This window comes from Oreochromis niloticus, linkage group LG17, assembly GCF_001858045.2.
Source record: "Oreochromis niloticus isolate F11D_XX linkage group LG17, O_niloticus_UMD_NMBU, whole genome shotgun sequence".
Classification (NCBI taxonomy): Eukaryota; Metazoa; Chordata; class Actinopteri; order Cichliformes; family Cichlidae; genus Oreochromis; species Oreochromis niloticus.
Window position 1 is genome coordinate 3,929,574 of NC_031981.2, and position 24,139 is coordinate 3,953,712.

A 24,139-nucleotide genomic window follows, 5' to 3' on the forward strand; every position below is an offset into this window, starting at 1 on the left:
TTCCATCCACAGTGGTGAAAGTGACTGCGCTCTCTGATTGGTCTGCGTCCTCCTCCAGTGGACTGGTTGTATGTCGCGTGCCGACTTCAATTAGAGGCGGGGCTTTATCAGCAGCTGGACGTGACGTTAGTGACGCTGATTAAACAGGTGAAGCAGAATCTTGTATTCGCTGGCATTTCGCGTTTGCTCTCCGATTGATTAAGAGGTCGTGGACTTGAGACCGTGGGCAGAATTTGAAAGCAGGGCTGCTCTGTCACCATGTTTGACCTGAAGAAGAGGAATAGTTTGACTCTGAGGGACAGCCGTGGGACGGAGGAGTTCAGACGAGTGGCGGTCAGACGGAAAGTCCAAGGTCCTGTGGGTGACTGTCAAACCTCAGGTGAGACACTTTCCGCTTTGGAAGATAATTATTTTTTGTCCTCAAGCGTTAATGTCGTTTTTCTTTAATAATCACGTTTGTCTTATTTATGATGTTATTGGCTTCTAGGCTGCATCAAGTTTGGGTGTTAATTAAAAATAAATAAACAGATGAGAGTTTAGCTTTTGTGTTGATGCTTATAGTTTATCCTTTCAAGAGGCTGTAGCGAATGTAAACTGCAGTGAAAGCTATAGTAGATATAAGCTAATATTCCCAATAAAATCATAACTAGTACTCATTATATTCTGTATTATCCTGTTTCTATGTATAATTGCCAGTGTTACAGGTTCATAAGCTAATACTAGTAAACTCTAAATCATCAGTCCAGCAGTAGAGACTGCATGCTATAAAGTTTGTAATGTTTAGCCTCCGGAGGCCATTGTTTGGGGTGCTGTAATTGTGTATATAATATTTATACTTTAAAGGGCTTTCTAATATTTTATCTGTAAGTCGAAAAGCTTAAGAGCAAAGAAACCGCATTAAAAATCAAAAGGCACAGCTAACACTGGCAGTTTGGGCTCTGTATGAGGGTGACCAGGGTAGCAGGGTAAGGGCACTGACCCTCCTCGTTATGCACAGATTACATCAGTTAATGCTATTTTGGTTGCTTTGTAAATCCAGTCCAGTCCCTTTGGACTCCTCTCTGTGTGTGTATTTGAATTTTTTTAGCCACATTTGGCACATTAGCTTGTTGGATTACTGATGTGAAATCTCTTCCCCCTGATTCAGCCTGGACTTTGGCAGTTTGTGCTTTGAGACCACTATTTGTCAGTTCCACTCAAAAGCATCCACACAAAGTCTTACTGTTCCCTCACTGAGGCAGAATTATGTGCTTAGAAGTATGTTGGTGTCAATGGTACTGTCGCATGCAAGAGTGGCATCCATATTCTGAATGCAAATTATTCTTTAGGTTCTTATTTTAGAGTTGTAAATCCCTCAATCTGCCAGCCCTCTAATAAGAACACAGCTCTTTGCGTAGAGTAGTTTTCATTGCATATTCAGAAATGGGAAGAAAACGCAAAGATTTCCTTAAGATAACTTAAAACATTGCCTTTACTGTATGATGCAATTATGCTCAGTGCCCTATGCACGGCAGAGTAACCCACTCTGGCTCCATCTAAAGGTAAGAAAACCGTAACAGTAGCTTCCAGCTGATAGAGAAAGAAAATGACAAATTTCCCAAATTAGCTGCTGATTGTTATTAAGAATTGTATTGTTAAATGATCTACCTACATCCCCTTTAAAAACCTTACAGACACAGTTTCACTTTATGATAGTTTATTTAAAAAAAAAAAAAAAAAAGTCAGTGTGTTTCTTTGCAGTTCCTCTCAAGAGTTGCATGTTGTCTTGTAGACGCTGATGTAACTAATAAGACTGGCAAAGGTTAGACTCTGTGATGAAATACCCAGAAGTAAGGAGAGGAAGTATTACATAGTGTCGGCTTTAGCCCCTCCACATGACCACTCAATCCACCACACTTCAGCAAGGCGTGAGCTGGAAAGCTTTACACTCTCTAACAAGTAACTAATATTACTGCGTGGGTTTGGCTATGACATATGCAGGTAAGGAAACGATAAGTTACTCAATTACAAGTAGTTGTTGTTGGGTAAGGATGTCAGTCAATACGGTTAGAGGTCAGATTTCAATGAAGCCATAAATACTGTGGGGGTTTTTGTTTGTTTTTTGTAAAATGGGACTTTTATGGCTTTTTCAAACGAGGATTCTTATTAGATCAAATGTTACGACCAGTTTAACAATAAAAAAACGCCTGTGGAGCATTTGGAAAGTAAAAGAATACTCCTTACTGTGTGCATGCATGAACAGGGAGCTTTTTTCAGTCACTGCAGAGAATTCAGAATTCAGTTACTTGACTTTTTAATATTAACAAGATGGTTAATAACAATATCATTGTGGGAAAATCATGTGATTTAAAGCATGAAATGGACTAGCACACATTTTTAAACAGCCACAATTTAACAGTTTGTTCTTATAATTTACTAAAACCTTTAAGTATGTTAGTTAAGAATTGGAGAGGGCAGCAAACATTTTCAGAAAATGAAAAAAATATTTTTACTTGGAAATAAAAACTTTTCTTCATTTATAAAATTTAGAAAAAAGCTAAGAATTTATGAATGACACTTGCACTCTTCATAAATCAAGGTTGTAAAAATAAGATTTTTAGCAGCTGAAGAAGAAATGCTTTAAAATAACCAGGAAAAATGCATTTCCAGTGAACACATACATTAAAACGTATAACAAAATTAAAAAACAAAATCAGAGCTTTTAATAATGCAACCATAGTAGAAATTTTGGTAAAGGAAAATGACCTTGAATCATCCTCTTCAGTTTAGAGATGTCTTATGTTGTTCCCCGAAAACAAAAAGGAGGATGTGTGAGGCAGGCCTTCCTGGTCGATGGCTGTAGCTGATACTAGGGAAAAGTTTAAATTGTGGCTCAATGATTTTACAATGTTTAAGTGTTTAGTTTGTTTCCTGATTGTGTAACCAAACGACTACAACATACAGAAAGCATGTGTGGGTGTAGTAACGGTGTTTGTTTTCAGATGTGAGCAGTGGTGTGTGTGGTTCATACAACGGTGGCCATGCTCATGACAGAGTTTCTGGACCAGAACTGATTGCAAAAATAGGTACAGAAAAAGATGATGAGAAAAGCCCAACAAAGAGATCACCTTTTAAACCCCAAGGTAAGTTTAAAATCCTGCAACCTGCATACACAACTTACAATGTTGTTGCCTCACACTGTAGCTGTTCATTGTTCTGCAAAGATGCTCAGCAACCACAATGTCTGTCTTTGCAGTGCCTCCTAAACCAGATCACCTCCAGAGCCCTCCGAGGGTAGGACAAGATCAAGCCTACAGTCTCACTCCAGGGAAAGTCCCACCCCAGCTAAATAATTTAACAGAAGAGAACCAGAATCCTAAAAGATGCAATGGGGTTTCTATTTCCTGTGTAAGCCCACAGAATTGTTTAGACTTTCCAAGTAAAGAAGGGGGAAGTTATTTTCTGAATGGGGTTTTGGATCCACACATCAACCCTGCCAGACATGCTCAGGGGATTCCGAATCTTACAAGCAGGCCACTATCAGGATCTCCAAGCCCAGGCAAAAGAGGCATTCAGAGCTGTAGCCCTCTGAGAGAAGGAGGCCACAGCCCCGGTAAGCTGTCCCCAAGAAACTACAGACCTCTCACGGGAAAACTGCGTGCTTCGAGCCCTGTTCAAGGGAAGATGGGAAGCTACAGCCCTGCCAAGAGTTCTAAATCCTTGCTAGGACTGCACAGAATCTCAAGCGAGAAAATGGAAAGACGGGAGAAGAGAGCAGGGAAGTCTCTGAGTGTGCCTGACCTGATTGTGTATTTGGATGAGAGCAGGTAGTTGTTCAGTTTGTGATATGTTCTTGTAGTGCGTGTTGCATAGCATGTGTAAAAGTCTTTTTTTCCTTTTTAATTGATTACATTTATTTCAAGAGTTTTTTCCCCCTCTAGGATTCCCTCAGATAAAGCTGAGCACTCTCCACCCAAACTGCTGCACTCACCCAATTTTAATATACCTGTCATCACCGTCAAAGCATCAGCTAAGCATAGACGCAGTCTAACCGCAAATGAAGAGCATCTGTTAAACAGCGGCATAGAGCATTTCCCAGGACAAATGAATGGCATTGTGCAGGAGAACAAACAGCCAACAGCAAATGGGATGAGGCAAAATGACAAAATGGAAGAAGGCAAGATGCCTACAGGGTATGGCTCCAAGTTTTGCTGCCAGTGGACAGTGGCAACCACAGAAGATGAGAAGATTCACAATGAGAGAGCTGAACAAAATGAGGAGGAGAAACAGAAGCAAGAAGAGAGGGAAGGAGACGAGCCGAAAAATAAAGAGAGCACAGAGCAGAAGTTGTTTAACATCGCTACTGAACTCCTGCAAACAGAGAAGGCCTATGTGACCCGCCTCCACCTGCTAGACCAGGTGAGTGTTTATGCTGTTGGCACTTTTAAAAGACAAATATGTGCACAATGCTTAAAAAGAGATTATTGAAATGAAACTTAAACTGTTTAATGCTGTAGATTAATCACATTATCACTGTTGTTCATGAGTGATGTTTACTTGCTGTGTAGAAGATTAATAACTATGACACTAAATGTGGTGTTGCATCTCTCTGCCTCCCACCTCAGGTTTTCTGTTCACGCCTAACAGAAGAAGCAGGTCGAGGCTCATTTCCTCCCGAGGTGATAAGAAATATCTTTGCGAATATTTCCTCAATCTACTCTTTCCACAGCCAGTTTCTGCTGCCTGACCTGGAGAACTGCATCAGACACTGGTGGGTCTTTCAGAGAGTTTTTACACTACATAAACTTGCAACCCAAATACAAACTGCCTTATTGTTGTTATTGCTATTTATACAGTTAACCTGGGAAGTTATAAAAGGATCATATTTTCTAAAACTGATAACTTTAGATCAGTTATATTTAGCTTTATTATTATTTATTTATTATTTATATTTAGCTTTATTTATTTATCATAAAGCTAAATACTTTCACACTCTTGTCAAAATTATTGTTTCATTTTAAAGCCAATGTGAACCAACATAAAATAGCTCCCTACATTTGCCCTCTGATCTGCTAAATTTAGGTGTGAGAGCCCAGGCCTGGGTAAGGTTCTTCTACAGCACGCACCCTTCCTGAGGATGTATGCTGACTACGTCAGAAACTTTGACCATGCAATGGAGCTGGTGAGGACCTGGACCGAACGCTCCTCTGCTTTCAGAAACATTATCCAGGACATACAGGTAAGAAATATTCTGCACGGTATAGATCATCGCAAGTTCCTTTTTCTCTCTCATCACAAGGTTTTGTATGTCTGTTTTAGAGTCAGGGGATCTGTAGCAAACTCACCCTGCAGCACCACATGTTGGAGCCAATCCAGAGGGTTCCACGTTATGAGATGCTGCTGAAGGATTACCTGAAGAAACTGCCTGAAGATGACCTGGATTATGAGTTTACACAGAGCAAGTTGTCTGTGTATTTATACCATCTATTGACCTGTTCATTTTGTTACTGATGGTCTTGTCACACCATTAGTGATGGGTGTTTGTCGAATTTTTGTTTTGCCTTCTTAATTATCTGACATTCATCATCAGTGTCGCCCCATTTTTCTGCCTACTGTCTGTAAAGCCTCCTCCGTCTCCTCCAACAGAGTCCTTGCAGACCATTTCCATGGCAGCCACACACTCAAACAGTGCCATCCAAAAAGCCGTATGTAACATTACCGATACTGTTTACCAATGTTGTAGACTTTTCTCATGTTGTCTTGAACTGTTCCAGTATTTTATCTGTGTACGTTTCCTTAACAGGAGGGTCTGAAGCGACTCCTGGAGATCTACGAGATGGTTGGAGAGGAGGAAGTCGTGAATCCAACCAATGAGTTTCTCAGGGAAGGTCGTCTGCTCAAGCTTGCTGCCAGGAACACATCAGCCATGGAGAGACACCTGTTCCTGGTTGGTGTATCTAGAAACACATGCACACTATATCTGTGACGGATTTTTCTGTTATCTCTGTCATAAAGTTAGTAGTATAACTAGCTTAATCCCAAAAAGTTGATTCTGTTCATCTGGACGTAGCGTTTTCAGTGGGAGAAATGTTTCGTCACTCATCCAAGTGACTTCTTCAGTCTCAGCTGACTGCAGGTGCATTTGTACAATGACTGAAGTCAGTTTCTTGATCATTAATATCCAAATTGTTGTGACCATTGATCAGCAACCACTGATCAATGGCCATGAGTACCATTCACAGAGAGTTGGGGAATGGCTGCAATCACAGCATTGCAAGATGGTGAAAGATGTACCCTTAGACTCCTCCTCGATTCAAAGATGGTCTTTCCCTTTTAAGTCGCCTCCTTGACTCCGTGCTCAAACCAGCGTTCCTCCCTGTCCAGGATGTGTACATCCTCATCATTGAAAGAGTGTCCACTGGTCTGTAGGTGTGACTACTCTGCAGAGTCCTGGCCTGATGAGGAGGCCCTGAATAAATGTGGTTATCCCAGATGGACATTTGTCAAAGCTGAGAGGCCACCTAAGGAAAACTTCAGCCGATCCAGGAGAGAAGGACAACCGCTCCCTAAGCTAAAATCCTTAGTGATCCTTTGTGTCTGGAGTATCGGAAGAGTTGAGATGCATTTTTTTTTTTCTTCTTTTAAACACTGAGTCTCTGTGGCTTTTTAACTCCAAAACACACTGTGCCAAAAATTGGTCCACCCCAAGGATCGGGTCCTCCGACACAAACAGAGTAACATAGTGTGCACTGTTAAGAGCCAGGAGGATTGTCATGATTTATACATCGGGGAAACCAAACAACCTCTGGCTAAGCGGATGGCACAACACAGAAGAGCTACCTCATCAGGCCAGGACTCTGCAGTCTATTCACACCTACAGGCCTGTGGACACTCTTTCAATGATGAGGATGTACACATCCTGGACACTCCTCACTTGGATGAGTGCCGAAACGTTTCTCCCACTGAAAATGTTACGTCCAGATGAACTTTTTGGGATTTCCTTAACTTACCTTGATTGAGCATTCATGAAAACATAACTAGCTTAAATTTATATCTGTATTCCACTTCAGCTGCCATCAGTCTAACACTAGTTCATTGCATAAACTGACTGATTGCTTGGTAACTTTTATCTGCAGTTTAACAACTTCCTGCTGTGCTGCTCTCCAAAGTTCAGCCTAGTCGGGCAGCGTTTCACTGTGCGCTGCAGGATTGGGATGGATGGGATGCAGGTGCAGCAAACCACCAATGAGGACCATCCATACACCTTCCAAATATCTGGAAGGGAAAGGATCCTTGAGCTGCAGGCCAGGTGGATGTCATGATTGTTTTTAATATTTTTAAATATCCATTTTACTGAATTGAGATTTACTGCTGCAAAAGAAATTCTGAAGTTATGCAAGTGGGCACATGTGTCTAGTACACTTTACATTTTCTGTTCAAGCACATATTGAGTCCTAGGAAATAAGACATTTCATGGACTGAACAATGGCAGTAATATCCTTTTTAGCTGAAGCACATCAGTTCTTCTTTTTGTTTATTAAACTGTTTACACACATTATCTTGAACAGTTACACTTATATTAACTGTAAATGCATTCAATTTTGTTTTTCCAAGCTCCAAACAAGAACGAGATGAATGGATAAAGGTATAATCAGATTGCATTTTTTTTTTTTTAAATTGTCTTATGTTTTCTACAAACTAAATGATACATTTATTTGAAAAAAGTTTTCTCATCTTCTAAAGCAAGTTTTGTCTCTAGGTGATTCGTGAAGCCATTGATGTGTTTCAGAAGAAAAATGAGACCTTCAGACTGGCTTCCAGGGAGCTTACTGTAGCAGAACCAGTACGTTGTATCAATTCTAGGAATATGGAGTAAAGAAGGATTTTTTTTTTTTTTTTTTTTTTTTCTTTCACTGTTTATTCATCCATTCTCTTCAGCTTATGTAATTTAAGGTTGCAGGGGGGCTGGAGACTGTTGTTTTAAAACAAAATGTGTTCCACAGACGGAGGAACTTGGCAAACGAGCCCCTCGCTGGATCAGAGACAATGAGGTGACCCTGTGTATGTCCTGCATGGAGCCTTTTAATGCCCTTACCAGAAGAAGACATCATTGCCGTGCCTGTGGTTTTGTGGGTGACATGATAAACTGCGGCTTTTCATCACACAAAACTGAACTTTATCTAAGGATGGCTCAGGGATGATGGTTTCTCTGTTCCTACAGGTGGTGTGTTGGAAGTGTTCAGACTACAAAGTGGCTTTAGAGTATGACGGCTACAAACTGAACAAAGTGTGTAAACCTTGTTACGCCATCCTGACTGGCCCGAGAGGGGAGGGCTTGGATGGAAAAAAGCAAAGAATGCTGGAGGTGAGCCTCGAGTCGTTTGCAGTCGTTTCAACTATTTAAACTTTATGGGTTGTTTTTTAGATCAAAAAGGCCACCTAACAAATTTTGATCATTGCCTTATTTGTGTGGTTTTTTTTTTTTCCCTCAGTCCAAAGCATCTCCAGGGCCTGCTGACAGTGTAATGAGTGGTTTCCTGCAGTATGGGGACAACCCCCAGACCTGGCAGCGAGTGTGGTCCGTGCTCACCAGGGCTGAGCCTCCGGTTCTTTACCTGTACTCCATTTCACAGGTAAACCGCTCTGTGTAAAAGTCGGAATAATAATAATGATGTTGAAGGGATTTTGCTTTTAAGTATAAGGGTAAAACTGTGTTTCTTTGGGACACTGGGATGTTATGTTGCAACACAGCAAATATGTCATATGGTCAAATGAAGACAAATGGTTGAAATGCAGCTTGGACTGTAGAGATGGTATGGTACAAGCAATGTTTGCCCCTCAGCTGTAAAAGATTGATGGGGTGTCGCTGTCACCCTGCTGGGCAGGTGGGCAACATGGACACACAAGTTTGTGAATGTGATAACTCGAGAACGAAGCACTGTAGGACTTTCAAATTGACACCAAGGGGGCATCTACTTGGGCAGGGGTGAGGATCTCCAGGTCTCTGGGGCTGGTGTTCTGCAGGTTTTAGATCTCACCCTGTGTCAACACACGTGAATCAAATGATTAGATCATCACCAGGCCTCTGGAGAACTTCAAGACATGTTGAGGTCATTTAGCCATTTAAATCAGCTGTTTTGGATCAAGGACACATCTAAAATCTGCAGGACACCGGCCCTCAAGGCCTGGAGTTCCCCCACCCCTGCACTTGGGGGTTGAGGGGTATCACTGGCCACCACCAGTAGTTTTCTAAATATATTTTGTGATTGGTAAAGGAAGAAAGGCAAACGTGTAAATTCTAAATAAAAATCTTTGGTTTTGAATACATCCCTCCACAAGTCATTTGGTCTCCTGGTGCACGTGCTTTTTCTTTCTCTTCTTAACGAATGTGCTGCTGTTTGGTGTGCTGCCCCTCCCACAGGTGAAGGATGGTGTCATGTTATAAAAGGGTTCAGCCTCCAGTCTTTTATTGCAGCCCTGCTATTTGACTCGTCATCTAAAAAAAAACCAAAAAAAAAAAAACCTTTTTGAATCATTGTTTGTTTTTTTTGTCCCTACATTTCCAGGATTTAAAGCCCCTGTTCACTATACCGCTACTGGGCTGCAGCGTAGAGGCTTTCCCCCAGGCGTTTCAGGGTCAGTCCTGCTTCTGTCTGACCCAGTCCAAAACCAGCCACACTTTCACCTGCGATTCTCTGGACATCAAACGCAGCTGGCTGAGTGCTCTGAAAGTTGCCATGACAGGATGGCGTACAGCATGCTCACTGGCTGTTTGTGACAACAGCAGAGGAATCAGGTCTGGCATTAATGGGAGTCTTGGTGGTGAGAACTCGGTAGTCAATGGCAACAAGGAACATCACTCTTGAATGTTTGTAGTGTGTCACGTATGCAACAGCAGAACAAATGTCCATTGTTGTAAAATGAAAGTTCAGGAATATAAAGGTTACAGTACTCTGAAAGCTGTGCTGTCTTTAAATGTGTTGTGCACTTTATTTCAGAAATGGTTTACAGTAAAATAAATAAAGTGAAGGTGTTTTAACGTGAGTCAGACTATCCCTTCAACTACAAATGCATTTGCTTCAGCTCTGTACAAGTGCTAAGGTGCCAAGTGGAGAGAAAATGTGCTCAAGGTTATTTTCTTACAGCAGACAGTAGAACGCACGATTGCAAAGAGTTCCAGTGACACATGGAGGCTCTGCGGGATCACGATCGCCTTATAAAACACATTCAGCTGATCCCATTTCTTCACATATTATTACAGTAAGTGGATATTTACACTCAACAGTTTACAGCTAAGCAACAAAAACAAGAAAAGAACTGGAAAAGGAATGTTTACATCCTGTCACGTCTGCAGCACATAGAAACCAAAAGCACCAGGTTCATTTACTGTACGGTGTGTTTCAGTCACTGAGATGAATAAAAATGTTCCTGTCTGACTGCATGTCCATGAAGCGGTCATGTGATGATGACAATAAAGAAACTTCCTCACACATTGGCTGTAGTGTTTGATGGCAGTTGTACCTGACTCGTGGAAACGTGCAGGCTAAACCTGAAAACATCCCACAAGAAGGAAAGCAGATTTAAAGCTCCATTAGGATAGTTTTTCACTTTTACATGAACATTTGTGACAGGAAAAGCGTTCCTTTTGATAAAATTGCCACCAGAGCTCTGATGTCCTTTATACATGTTGGTTGTGCAGTAGAACCTCACTTTTAAGCCGGCTTTTATCTACGGTCAACAGTTGTTTTAACCAAAAACTGATAAGTCCAGTGTGCAGCTTACAAAACAGCTCTACAACCTTTGCTGCTAGCTGGTGTCATGGTCATATCTGCTAAAAGAGCTTACTCATGCTATTTTAGCAGTGAGCTTTTGAAGACGAAGGAACTCTTAAAAAAAAAAAAAAAAAACCCTGAACAAACAAATGTATAATTATAAAAAATGCATTAGTGTTTTAAATAAAGTGAACCTATATTCTCATTTCCAGCTAAATGGTTCTGTTCTAGGTCTGGGATGTAGTTCAAAAAGGATCCTTGCTCATCTTATACGGGGCCTTGGTGTAGCCCTTGAGTTCATCCTGTGTCTGAAGTTTTAGCTCACTTTCACCTTCTCTTCTGATTGGCTGCCCCTCCAGACAGCAAGTGGGTGGGGCATCTGCTACCATATTAGGAATATCCTCTCTTACTGACATCATACAGAGCCAGGATCAGTCTAAGACCTGAGCTTTTGTTTAAAGAGATTTTCTTTTTGCACGTACACTGACCTCAGTATTTCACAGTATCATCTTCTTTCGGCTGCTCTCTTTAGGAGTCGCCACAGCGAATCGTCTGCCTCCATCTCACCCTATCTCTAGCATCCTCTTGTCACAACAACCCTCTGCATAAATCTTCTCTGTGGTCTTCTTCTTTTCCTCCTGCCTGTCAGCTCCATATTCAGCATCCAGAAATTGAGGCAATAAAAAGCTAAAGCACTCACCCCTGACTTGCTGGAGGTGAAAATATATAGTGAGTTCATTCTCTTCCTTACTTTCTCTTGACACTGGAGATTGTAAATTAAAATGAAAAATGAAAGAGACTTTGGGTGCAAACAAGCCATTTCAACACTCCTCTGTGTGCATGGAGACAAATGATCTGTAGTCTTAGCTTTGCCTGGGGGATGTAAATGGAATTACTCAGCAACATCTTCCATTAGCTGCTTTAAATGCCACTTAAACACTGATGCTTACAGACTTAAGAGGAAGGCAGTTTGACCTGTTAGTGAGGATACAAAAAAGGAGGCCCTGATATCGACATAAAGGCTTCTTAATTGGATGTTTAAATCCAGCAATTGATACAAGGAGAGCAACAGTGGGCTGAAATTTGGCCCTCCAGTCACACATGGACACACGACACATAAAGGAAAAATCGAGATTTTATACAACAACCCTAACTCTTTCACTTAGATACATTAATTTTCAGAACAAGTTTGAATAAAAGTTTCCATCTCTCTGTCTTCATCTTCCGCTAGATGCCCCAGTTCTGTTTGTTCCAGTTTAGCATCAGTTACATCATCGATCCTGGGTTAGGAGAGGCTCCCTACGGTGTTCAAACGACGCATCTCTTTCCTCAGCCGAGTTTGAGAAATTCAAACAGTGACTTTATCGCCTCTGTGAAGCTGCGCTGAGTAAAACTAACTACGTTACTTTCATTTGTAGCACAGCAGCTGACTTATTGTTGAGCCTGCCAACAGGCAGGGTTATGAAGGAGCACAACTACAGCAAACAAAAGAAGCAGGTGGACATAGAAAACAAAACGAAACAAATGCTCCAGAGACGTTTCTGGACACTCAAACTGTCCTGAAGACTCCATGAAGTGCAGCACTCTCAGTTGGCTCGAGGCAAATCAGCCCACCTTTAAAAACCAGCAGCGGCAACTCTCAGCTGCAGCACAGCTGCTCTGACACCAGCAGGGTGTCGTAGCCGTAGATCTCCAGAAGGTGGAGCAGGAAGAGCCTGTCTCCGTGCGGATCCAGGCCCATGGCCCTCACGCTCTCCTGGGTTACGGTGGGGTCGGGGCTTCCTGCCACCTCGCTCAGCGTCTGGAAAATCCTGTTGTTCTGTTCCAGGAAAAACCTCGGGTAGACCAGGCAGACAAGGCAGACGAGTCAGTCACTGAAATCTGTTCAATCTGTTCTTTTTTCCCCACTATTCATATCAGTAACTGTGGAGAAATCACAAAATCAGCACAAAACGGCCCTCTGTGACACGTAACAGCTACCACGAGGATAATAAAGCAGGCTCACTGCCTGTTCACTGTTCTTTCTCCACAATCTTCATAAGATAGAGCCGTGTCTGCTCAGAGTACTGTGGTTTGTCACTAGACCGATTAAATAAACTGCTCTGTACTCACAGAATAAAGAGATCCTCTTCACTGGACACACAGTCTCCATTCTCCTCCTGGGAGTACAGCAGCATCTGTCTGCACACACACACAATTTTCAGAGGTTCTTGTAAGACAAACTCATCCCAGCGTGCACACATGCAGGTGCTAGCAGCCCTGTGAGGCTGTATGTAGGCTTAACATGCAAACCCCACCAGCCAGCAGGTCTGAACCACCAACATTAGCACGACTAAATGTATAGAGTTAAATCATAACGCTAAAGCTGCAAACTGGTTCTCCTGGGTTATCATGTTAACGTCTCCTACATGTAAGTACAGTAGGGGTGAGCAGCAAGTGAGCAGCATTTCTGTGAGCAGAAATGCCTTTCGGAGGTCAGAGGTCAGAGGAGAATGTCCAGACTGCTCTGAGCTTACTCAAATACCTGCTGGTTACAACCAAAGTATGCGGAAGAGCATCTCTGTGCACACAATTCATTGAACCTTGAAGCAGAGGGGCTCCAGCAGCAGAAGACCGCAGCGGTTGCCATTCCTGTCAGCTTAATAAATGTATGCTATGAAGAATTAAGTCAGTTCTGAAGCTAAAAACGTACTAGCAAGATGTACCAAGTGAAGAAGAATATTTGTAAAAAACAAAACAAAAACTCAAACTTTAGAGCCTGTTAATGTTTTAAAAAGCAGACTTTAGCCTACCTCTGCTCGGTGAGCTTACGATACTTTTCCCTGTCGGCTGTGCTGAGGCGGAGCAGCGGCTTCAGGCCGTCTCTGTAGGTCTTTACATTCTGGTTATCTACGTACACGTCGTACAGATCCTTCTTCTCCTCAAAGATCTTCTCAGTGGTGCCTAAACATACAAACATGCAGGATCCCTCACATTTAAGAACATGCTCAGCTCTCCTGGTTCCACATCACCCTGACGAGTCTGGTTTTTTAGTGAGGCTTTTTGTTTTTAACAAACACCAATTTATTTTGAGCATCTACTTACACGCGACATAGGAAAGCTCGTTCTCCAGGGCGCTGATATCAGCCACATTAACGTAGAAGAAGGGCCGGAACTCGGGCACGGCCACGCCCACCCCGGGGATAGAGATGTTTGCCAGGCAACAGCAGCAGTACACTGATGGGGTGAAGGGAGAAATTAGAGAAATGATGCACGAGTGTGGGGGAGACCGAGAGGAGCAGAGCAGGTAATGTGCACATGATGTATGGGCTGTCAAACGCTGCTACAGCTGGAAAGGAACTGTTTGTACTGTGACGTGAAATCCCCACACCGTGGCAGCTTAGTAAACAACAAAGATTTAATTGGCTGATTCTTTTTTTTTTAAGGACTTGATTAACATTTTGGGAAAGAGACATTTTTCACTACCTTGCTGAGGACCAGATGACAACTATAACAGGGAAGTCAACCTTTATCCAAATGTTTCTCACCTCTGTAGCAGACCACACCCACGGGTGGAGGAGAGAAGATGAGGATGCGTCGGCGGAGGAGAGCCAGTTTCCACAGTACCATGATCTGCTCCCCGAAGAAGCGGATGAAGTGGGACATGCAGCCGGCCGGGTGGGTGATCTGCTCCAAATGTATCCAAGTGAAGAAATATGCATTACTGAAGAACAAATAATCATTTAAACTGTTTTAGGAATAAAATGGTCCATCCCACCTTCATCTCGGGGTGCATGCTGTGGTTGATTGCTGCACTCCAAGCGTTGGCTGGTAATGCAGTGACAACACCGTCTCCACTAGGGGGCAGAAGTGCTCTCTTGTCCTCATAGAAGGCCTCAAGGGGAGAGTAGTGGCCCGGGGACTGAAGCTGGAGCCTAGAGAAAGGTAAGAATGGCATAAAAAAAAAGAAAGAGGTAAAAAACAAACAAAAACAGCGGATTATTAAAAAAAATGCAGATACCATATGATCAGTTTAACAGACACTGTCTCAAATCAGTTCACTACTCTGTGTCTGCACAGATGGTGCTGCTCAGGCCATCAGCTAATTAAGTTAAAAGGCAAACACTGCATATGCACGCGCACCTTCACTTTGCTCATACATAAACACAACAGTGCGTGCGCTTGTTCATCAGAGCGAGCCGTGATTTCAAAATAAAATATGGACCACGTAACACTCGCTCATTAGTGCAGCGGTGTTGTTAAACAAATGATCATCTGCAGGGTTTTGTTATACCAATGAATTTCTGTATGGCCCTTAAACCACACTTTAATGTGGGTCAAATTCCCATCAATATGCGGTGGACTGGTCGTCAGTCTGAGGGAAAGAAAATGCTACCAAAAAAAGTCTCACTAACCAACTTAAAGCTGCCAATTTTTTTCAGGACTTCCTTTCCAGTTAGTATCAACTTTATACTAGTACATCAGTATAAATAGAGCCCAACCGGAATTTTGGAAGCTTGATACTGATACCGATGTTTAGTGATTTAAAAGTCTGATATCTTGATATTTCAGACAATATCTTTTTCTTTCACACATGAAAGAAATAAAAGATTTCTAAAACACTTGTTATGTTCAGTGATTTATTAACTTGTTTACCCTACTCTGCTCAGATCAGCTGATTATTTAATTTGTAGTGTTGTTGGTGGCAGGAACCTCTGTAAAATGAAGTCACTGCAGAAATGCTAAAATCTGTAGCTAACTGGTAACTTTATCATGCACTCCTATGGTCTATGTCAGCTACCTGGTGTTATCTGATAACTTAGCACCTGCCTCAGCTGCAGCAGCCAAAATGACAATGCTGACACTTACCAGGGGTAGTGGGTGAAGTTAGAGCAACTGCATCCATCTTTTATATACAGTCTATGAATTTCACTGAGTTTTCACAGAAAAACTAGATTGGAACAGCAATGTAATATATTCAGTTTTAACATTAATAAACTGCATTAAACTCTTACTCTGTGCTACCAAAGGGAAAGTCACGCTAGCTCATTTCTTTTTTACCCAATATGCAGCTTACTCCTCATGGATTTGAGCTAAACTTTAAGTTTAGCATGTTTCTTAACTCCTGAACCTCAGAAATGATTTAATAATGTCTTATTTTCCAAATGTTCTCTTCTTCCAAATTAGAAACTAAAACTACCAAATGCTCCTTTTTTGGCCTGATAAATCTTTTTTGTTATTGTTGTTGTAAACTTACTGTGGATTCATTTTCTGTGACTCAACTAGTCAAACAGTAGTTTCAGCAATGAATCTTATTATAGGCCTCAAAGGTTAACTTCATCACGCAGGGTAATTACTTATCAAAGAGATGTGTGTGCTTGATCTCAAATCAAGGTAGAATTGTAGTGGCTCTGGCTCCACTGTAGGGTTTTACTACAAGATAAAGGGTCACATTTATCACCTGTAAATGTTTTAATGTGTTTTGTGTTGCACTGGGAGTTGCTTAGAGTTTTCAGGCTGCAGTTACTCTATGCCAAGACACAATTTCATTCATCGCACCTTTCTTTTTTTAGCTTTGCCCTGCAAAACTAATGAGTTCCACAAGCTGCGAGTGCAAAGAGAAAACAAATAACAGAAAATATTTAAAAAAGCAGTGAGATCGAGCGAGCGAGGGGGAAAAACGGGATAAACTCTTCGCAAATTGCTTAATATCTTAATTGCCTTGTGACCAGCGAGAGAGGCCATTATGTAAGAAACAGACGACTACCATGGCAGTCAGCAGATGGGGAATGTGGAGTGAGCTATGGGGGAATTGGTGAGTAAAGAGCATGACCGCTGCATGACTGGAGGCCAGGAGAGGCCAGGGTGTGGGAACTGTGGAAAGAGGAAGCGAGGACTGTCAGGGAAAGCAGGGAGGATGAGAGCCCGAGAACAGAGGGAGATGTGTTCGAGGAGCTGCTGAGGAGGAAGTGTGGCACAGCTTGAGATGAGGCACGGGAGTAAAAGGGCCTGTGCACACCACTAATAATAATAAAAGGAAGTGAAGTGTTGTCTGGAGGAATGTGCTGCTTGAAAGAGAAAAAACAGGAAGCATGGAAAGTGCGAGCTGTTACTGCGAGCAAGCCGGTGTCTTCTTCTAGAGCTCTCACTTATTTGTACAGAAGAGATCGAGCGATTCTGAGCGGTGGAAGTAAAACGGCGCCGCCTGCTCCTCCACGTTGTCCTTAACCCCAAACTGCTCCCTGTGCAGCTGCTCGACAGCAAACAGACCAGTCTGCACCAGGTGTGTCTGTGTGCTAAGGGTGTTCCCACTAGGCAAGTTTGCACACCCACATCAGGCAGAAATTTCTTATGATTACATCTTTTCAGCCTTGTTTCAGCACAGAAGGAAACATGGAGACTGAATGCTCACTGTTAAGCTACTGAATTTTTTTTTTTTTTGGTGACTAATGAAATAATGATATATGCAGATGATCTTTTAGCCCATAGGTGTCAAACTCTGGCCCGCGGGCCAAATTTGGCCCGCAGCCTAATTACATTTGGCCCGCGAAGCCATGCCAAATTACTATTAGAGCTGGCCTACTGGTATTATACAGCTAATATATATATCGTTTAGTATTAAGCTTTGCTTGTTCCATATTCAGTTTTTCAGCAAAACTTGTTTGAGTCCATAAGAAAAGATTCATTCTTATATCTGGAGGAAGATTTTTTTTTCAATAAATATTAATGTTAGCCCACGACTTTGTTCCAGTTTTGAATTTTGGCCCACATTTGAGTTTGACACCCCTGTTTTAGCCTTTAGTCTCAGTGTCACTGGTCTCCTGCAGCTCCTTACCATCTGTCCTGATTGACATTAAATACTAAATCTAGTAGATCTGATGTCTAAAAAGTCTCAAAACTGCACTGTGTGATAACAATGACAGGTGAACTACAGGCGATAAGATTGTACGGGATACACTGGTACAGATCACATGACAGAGGATCAACAAGGAAGCCTGGTTCTGTGCCAATTTAGTCTTTGTGCACGTGGACTGAGGGTATCTCTGTTCAGAGCATGTTGCACGGCACTCTACTCTGCACAACTGCACAGATTAACAGTGAAGAGAGGTGAAAATGAGCGCTTCATTGTTGCCAAGCACAAGATTCAATTCCACATACCAAAAATAGCTGTAGAGACACTGATGTTGTCTCTTTGTAGGACACTTAGTGATAATCTTTTTAAACCTTTTGTTATTCTAGTGAGCAAAAATATTCAACTCAGAATTGGCCAAAATCTGCCATTTTCTTAATGCTACATTTGGCTGTGAATAATAATACTGACCCAGGGTGAGTCTAATCTCTAATAAAGACACAATATAACAATAAACATTTATTGAGCAATGAATAACTGATTGCAGTTTTTTTCAACATTGAAGATTTGCTGAATTTATGACTTCTCGCTATCTTACCGATTGATCTCAGCTTTGAGAGAAACACTGACTTTGAAACATGGAACCCGGACATTTAAACATCTTCATCCTTTCATTTATCTGGATTATTACCAAGTGACCAAAAAGAATCTACAGTACTGCGTACTCATTTCCTTATAGTTTTTTTTTTTTTTTTTATAGAAAAACTGGTAACAGGTGCAGCAATTTATTGTAACATCCAAACATAAAAGGAAATATTTTATATAATACAAATTCTCGATTTAAAGTTAATATTTGGTTTGCCCACCTTTATTTTTTAGCTTGAACTCTCTAAGGTAAGCTTTCTTATCATTTGTTTAATTTGTCGTCTGGAATTTGAAAATGGTGACACTGTCCTTGAGTCCAGTTCTTGTGTAATCTCTGCCTGAGACAGAGATTCCTGACAGCCACTGAGGCCATTTCTGATGAGGCTTCAGTGAACAGATCAACTGCAGGTCCGGGAACATGTCTCAGGTCCTGTGTTACTGGATTTTTGCCTATTTCTTGAGGACACGACTTTCAGATTCTGTTCGTCTGCTGTATTAGTTTTTAGTCCTGTCACTTCTTCTCCTATCCTCCACTTACCCAGTTTCCTCAGATTTTTTTAAGGACGCACTGCACACAATACCATGATATGCCAAATTTTCAGCTAATGACCCTTTATGATTGACTTTGTTTGCAAACTTATTTCAAGGTTATCTTTGGCATTTTTGCAGATTCAACAAAACAAATGGGAACAAAATATGTGTTATGTGACCTGCTGCTTATAACAAAAGTATCTGAAGACGGATGTTGTGTGTAGACAAAACGCTGATTCATCTGTTTAGATAGTTGAGTAGTTAAAAGTGTCAAGTGGCTTAAAAAACATTCCCCTGAAATGGTCGGGTACAAGGACTAAAAATGAGTTAAAAAGCAGTCAAGCTCCAAAAGAAAATTTGTTGAAGGACCTTCAGAAACGCTGTAGGACTATTGTTTAAGCAGACATTAAAAAATTACAAGTCTGGCTATTAGGAAGCAAAAAAAAAAAAAATGAGTGGTGGCTCAAGACTTTTAATCAACACTGCATTGAGTCACTACAGGTAATTACACGTTGTGCACAAGTAACATTATTTGTGGTGTACCACAGGGTTCCATTTTAGGTCCTTTTGAATTTTCAAACCAGTTCTCACAGAGTTCAACTTGAACAGTCGACTAAAATGAAAGTCGACTCTTTTCATCATAAACAAAAAGTCACTCACTCAATGGACTTAAACCAGATCAAAATAGGCATCACATAAATCCAATTTCCACCGTCTTTTAAAAAGTTTCTTTTGCATTTTGTGTCCGTTCGGTAGTGGTTTTAAATTTCTCTCAACTGTAGCTTGATGTTTATCTTATTTTGTTGGCATTACTGTTTTTGAAGTATTCTGTATTTGAAATATTATGAAAGCTAGGAAAATACATGCACATCCCTACCAAAGAAAGGGGATAGGTGCTGGGCCAAAAACTGATAGGAAAAAAACCACCCCGCCCCTCCGAAAAAAAAAAAAAAAAGGGCTTGCACACTGCAGGGATAATTACATTGTTAATTCATGTGCACTTTGGGTAAACGCCTGTTGCTTTTAAACATGCAATATAAATAAAAGTGATCACTATTCCCACAAATATGCTATTTTCTATTTTTTTACTAAACAACTAAAAAGTACGCTCAGTTGGTCTAAATGGTTTTTTTGATAGAAAGTCATAGATCTTGATGAGCAGAGCTCTCCGTTGTACAAGCTCGGTGCTCTTACCTGACCTGGTGCTCCAGAAAGCTCATGTAGCGGTAGAGCAGGGTGTAGGAGGGAGACAGGATCCCAACCGACTTCATCCTCGCCCCCCTCTCCACCGTGCTCTCCACTGCCATGTTGGCAAAGCAGGCGAGGCCAAAGTAGCAGCCCTTACGGAAGTAGCTGTGGAAAGAGGGGAGAGGGACACAGATGAGGCCGTGAGTCATGAAAAGCAAAGATGCTGCCAGATGGCTGTTCCTTTTTTTTTTTTTTTTTGCCAGGCAACACTTTCCTCGGCTCTGTCCTGCCAGGATGAGGACATGGGGGTGCATCCTAATACTTAAAATTAGCGAATTAGCGACTCAGCTGTGTAAGAGTGTAAGAGACACAGATACTGATCCTCACATGAAGTCTGTGCTGACTCGGTGGGAGCCGCTGGCAATGGCTTTGAACTCCACTCCCTCCAGGTCCATGTCTTTGGGCAGACACCACTCCAGCATGTTTCCTATCACACCCAACAAACAGCGCAGAGACAATAATGATAAAACTTGAATAAATAGATATAGGTTGATACAGGGACAGTGTGTTTTCAGGAGTCCAACTATATTCTCTGGAATTCATTACTTGTTGGTTGACGCAGCTGAGCAAATATGAGCTGACAGGAGCTGAGAAACCGAAGGTGACTCAGCCAGTGTGCCTTTCAATCTCATCATGAGATCTGTGCGTAAGAGTTTCTGCTGAAATATGAGCTGATCAGTGCTTAAAATGAAGCTGCAGGTGTCTGTCATCCACGAAGAAAAGATGCTTTACTGGCACTTTGACAGCTGGTAGTGACTTCAAGTGTTTAACTTCGACTCTCATGCAGTGCTAGGTGTTCTTCTGTATGGACCAGATGTTACTGAAGGGTCTTGCTAAGAATGGAAAGTCAAAGTAATTTTACAAAAATTACTGCTGATGCACAACTAACGTCCGGGGAGGAATTATCCTAAAGTCCAAATTCTGTCTAAACATTCTCACAGCATCCTACAGCATTATTATAGGTGGAATAATAAAATCCCTGTACCCTGTACACTGAGCCTGGGCGTGCCTGAGGTTTGTTCCTGTTAAAAGGGAGTTTTTCCTTCCCACTGTTGCCAAGTGCTTGCTCACAGTGGTTCGCCTGATTGTTGGGGTTTTCTCTCTGTTATAAAGCAGCTTGAGGCACCTGTTCCAGTAATTTGATGCTATATGACTAAAATTGAATTATACTGAATTCTGTCTAGGACCCGGTGCACCTTAGGACACTGACACTTTCCAGAAATACATTTGCCCAAACACCACATGCACATACCAGATGCAAATACGAGAGGAGTTACTCAGCAATGAAAACCACGAACACTTGCCCACAACGACAATACAGCGATTCTGTGATACTCGATATATTGCATGATAATTTAAGTCAAAATTCATAAGCATATTTGCAATAAACTGCTTTATTTACTAACATGAGCACATATGAGCTTAGGGAGCGAACCTTCAAGTACAAACTAATGATGATTATTTTTCCATGCATCCATCTGCTTCTGTGTTATTATGTTTCATTTCGATGCAAGGAATGAGTCATAAAACGGCGCTTCATCTCGTATCTGACATCAAATGCTGCGTATCAGAAAACAACCTTGATGAAGAACTCGTGTTATATAACTTCAGTACAATGCCTTTTCCTAAAAAACATTATAAAGTATTAAAATTAGATATTTGCAGAGTACCATGAGGTCCTGAGGACACATATGTTTCTATAACTTAAGGAGGAGAAATATATGCATTTATTCACCATGTTGTTTGTCTGTATATGTGTTATTATTTTCCAATTATAACGGTATATCAGTTCAATTAATCAGCTCTACTTTGCTGTTCCTCACTGTCTGACATTTTTCCATTATTAAATTTTTTATCCAATACAAATTTTTTTCACTTCAGTTCCCTTCGATCTCACTCATCTGATAAGTGCCACCACTGGGAGTCACGCTGAAGTGAGTCTGGTAGGTCAAACTGGTACGGGGAATCCGTCAGTTTCACTGGTGTAGTGTATAGATAGCTGTGTCACAAGAAAATATATATATACACATCGATATTTTAACCATGTTACTGTAATGTGCATAAAAACTTTAATAAAGAAATCATGATAAATAATCATAATAACTCCACCTGTAACTTTGCTTTGTTTGATATGTGATGAATAATGAATAACACTCAAAATATGAGCGTTGACAAAATAAATGTATTCACTGTAAGTAACTGTATATGTATGTGTAAATAACACGTCATTAGTATTTCATCATACAAATAATGATTTGGATTATTTCAAATAAAAATATTTGCCATTACTGTTATGTTGTGACAACTCTACCCCACCATTATGAGACACTATACTTCTATATCGATGCATCCATCCTTTATAAACATATCTGGGTGGCGTTCGACTTAGAAAGGCACTGATGTTTCTAAGTGTTGGTTAAAGAAGACTTTGTCCAATGTGCTGCTGCTCGTTTTATCTCGGTTTTCTTTTAAAATCCTACAAATGAACAAACAAATGTCATCCTGTGTTTATCATACCACAAACTAGACTCCTTAACAGAATGATGCAACTGGAAATGATATTGTGGAGATGTCACGTGGTTCCGGCAATAAGCAAACATGTGGGATCGGGTCATGAATGGCCTGGAAGTCCACAGTAACACTGAAGAGTGGGAACTGGGAACTGATTCACATTCAGTTTATCTGGTAGCTTGCTGGTTTCTAATCGAGGTCTTTCCTGTGAAGCCCCTGTGACACAGGTACTTATGATTTTTTTCGTCAAATCTAGAAAATAAAACTGCTCACTACACCATCCTCCTGGTCTTCACTCAACCAGACACACAGCAAAATCATAAAGTGTCCAGCTCCACCCTGTAGGGAATATCCTGCACTGCATGCCTCCAAAGCATCATCATGAAGCCTTAAATCCAGTGAATCTTGACCTGATCTCCCCCCCTCCTAAGTGACTGTTTCATAGTGGGTTCGCCCCTGTCTTTAACATATCTGTCATTAAAAATGTATGGCTCTACTGTGCATAAAGCACCAGCTGATTGATTTTCTACCACAGCACTCTTCCTGACATTTTGTCATGGCTTGTTCTGCCACCAGGCTTGCAGAAGATGTCGTGCCTTTAGATAATGTCTCCAAACTACTGTTGCAGGTTAGAAAAAGCCACACCTGGGGTGGTCTGCAGACTTGGTCATTCAGACACAACACTTAAAGCTGCATCTGTTTATTCTGCCCTGTCTATAAGCTGATCATTGCCCTTCTTTTAAAGCCTGCCTGTATTTATTTTTACAAGATTAAATTGATTCCATACAAGTACATTTGATGTCCCACCTGATCTGGTATTGAATGTAACCACAAATACCGACACTATCTGGTCCTTTTCCTCCCATTTCACCATCCTGTCTTCTAGCGACACCTCCCTCGGTCCTGTATCCGAGAGATGCTCCTCCTTGTTGGGTGGCAGCGCTTCGTCTGTACCCGCCAGATCGCTGGAGGTCGCGGGCGGGGCGCTGCAGCCGTCTGCGTTGGAGACAGACCTGCTGGCAATGGGACCCCCCGGTCCGCTGCTCCACCCAAACCCGGGCGCGGAGCATCCTAAGGCACGGCTGTTGGAGGGGCTCGACAGTCGCTCCTTCGTCGGAGAAGTACCTCCGGGCTTCTCCGCGGACGGAACCTCTTCCCAGTCCAGCAAAGGGGCTCGGTCCGACCGCTCCACCATCCTGGCGGTCCCGCCTCAGTCTCACCGCGGATTTGTAAATGATGTCTCAGCCGACAGTGACCAGGTCCATTCGTGGATAATTAGAGCCCAGAGCAATTTCTTCACAGTGAAGTTACTCCTAATTCATAACGGCTATTCATAACGGCTGCATCTCGCTTTAAATTAACATTACGCATTAGCAGCTTGAAAGCCGAGCTTTAAAATCTTTCCAGTATCTGGTGATCATAAATTTGATGCTGTTCAGAGAGGGCAACTCCTTCGTCTAATGCGAGTTGCGTTCAAAACTCTTCGCAATTTTATTTGTTACATTCCCTTGGCTGAGACTGGCTTCAAAACAGGTGGGAACGCGACTCCGTTTTGTCTTCTTGAATGTAGCCTGGGCTTTAACATCTTCTTTTCGCGTGCCGCACTTTCGATCACTACGATTAT

General features: G+C 41.7%; 2 protein-coding genes across 2 annotated transcripts; one reads left to right on the forward strand and one right to left on the reverse strand.

Annotated features, from left to right (window-relative positions):
* Positions 1 to 119: 119 nt before the first annotated feature.
* Positions 120 to 10,023, forward strand: LOC100709969 (FYVE, RhoGEF and PH domain-containing protein 4). Its single transcript, XM_003445093.4, has 16 exons — positions 120 to 379; positions 2,982 to 3,122; positions 3,236 to 3,806; positions 3,921 to 4,398; positions 4,605 to 4,750; positions 5,062 to 5,218; positions 5,299 to 5,437; positions 5,626 to 5,684; positions 5,783 to 5,926; positions 7,116 to 7,288; positions 7,594 to 7,624; positions 7,739 to 7,822; positions 7,983 to 8,108; positions 8,201 to 8,344; positions 8,472 to 8,612; positions 9,546 to 10,023. The coding sequence occupies exons 1-16, from the start codon at positions 259 to 261 to the stop codon at positions 9,843 to 9,845; spliced, it is 2,955 nt and encodes a 984-aa protein (XP_003445141.1). The 5' UTR covers positions 120 to 258; the 3' UTR covers positions 9,846 to 10,023.
* LOC100709697 (protein LCHN) lies at positions 9,814 to 24,137 on the reverse strand. The gene is made up of 9 exons (XM_003445092.5): positions 23,323 to 24,137; positions 20,332 to 20,431; positions 19,951 to 20,109; positions 14,509 to 14,665; positions 14,279 to 14,417; positions 13,836 to 13,967; positions 13,544 to 13,694; positions 12,864 to 12,932; positions 9,814 to 12,586 (listed from the first exon to the last, which is right to left on the reverse strand). The coding sequence occupies exons 1-9, from the start codon at positions 23,708 to 23,710 to the stop codon at positions 12,391 to 12,393; spliced, it is 1,491 nt and encodes a 496-aa protein (XP_003445140.1). The 5' UTR covers positions 23,711 to 24,137; the 3' UTR covers positions 9,814 to 12,390.
* Positions 24,138 to 24,139: the final 2 nt, after the last annotated feature.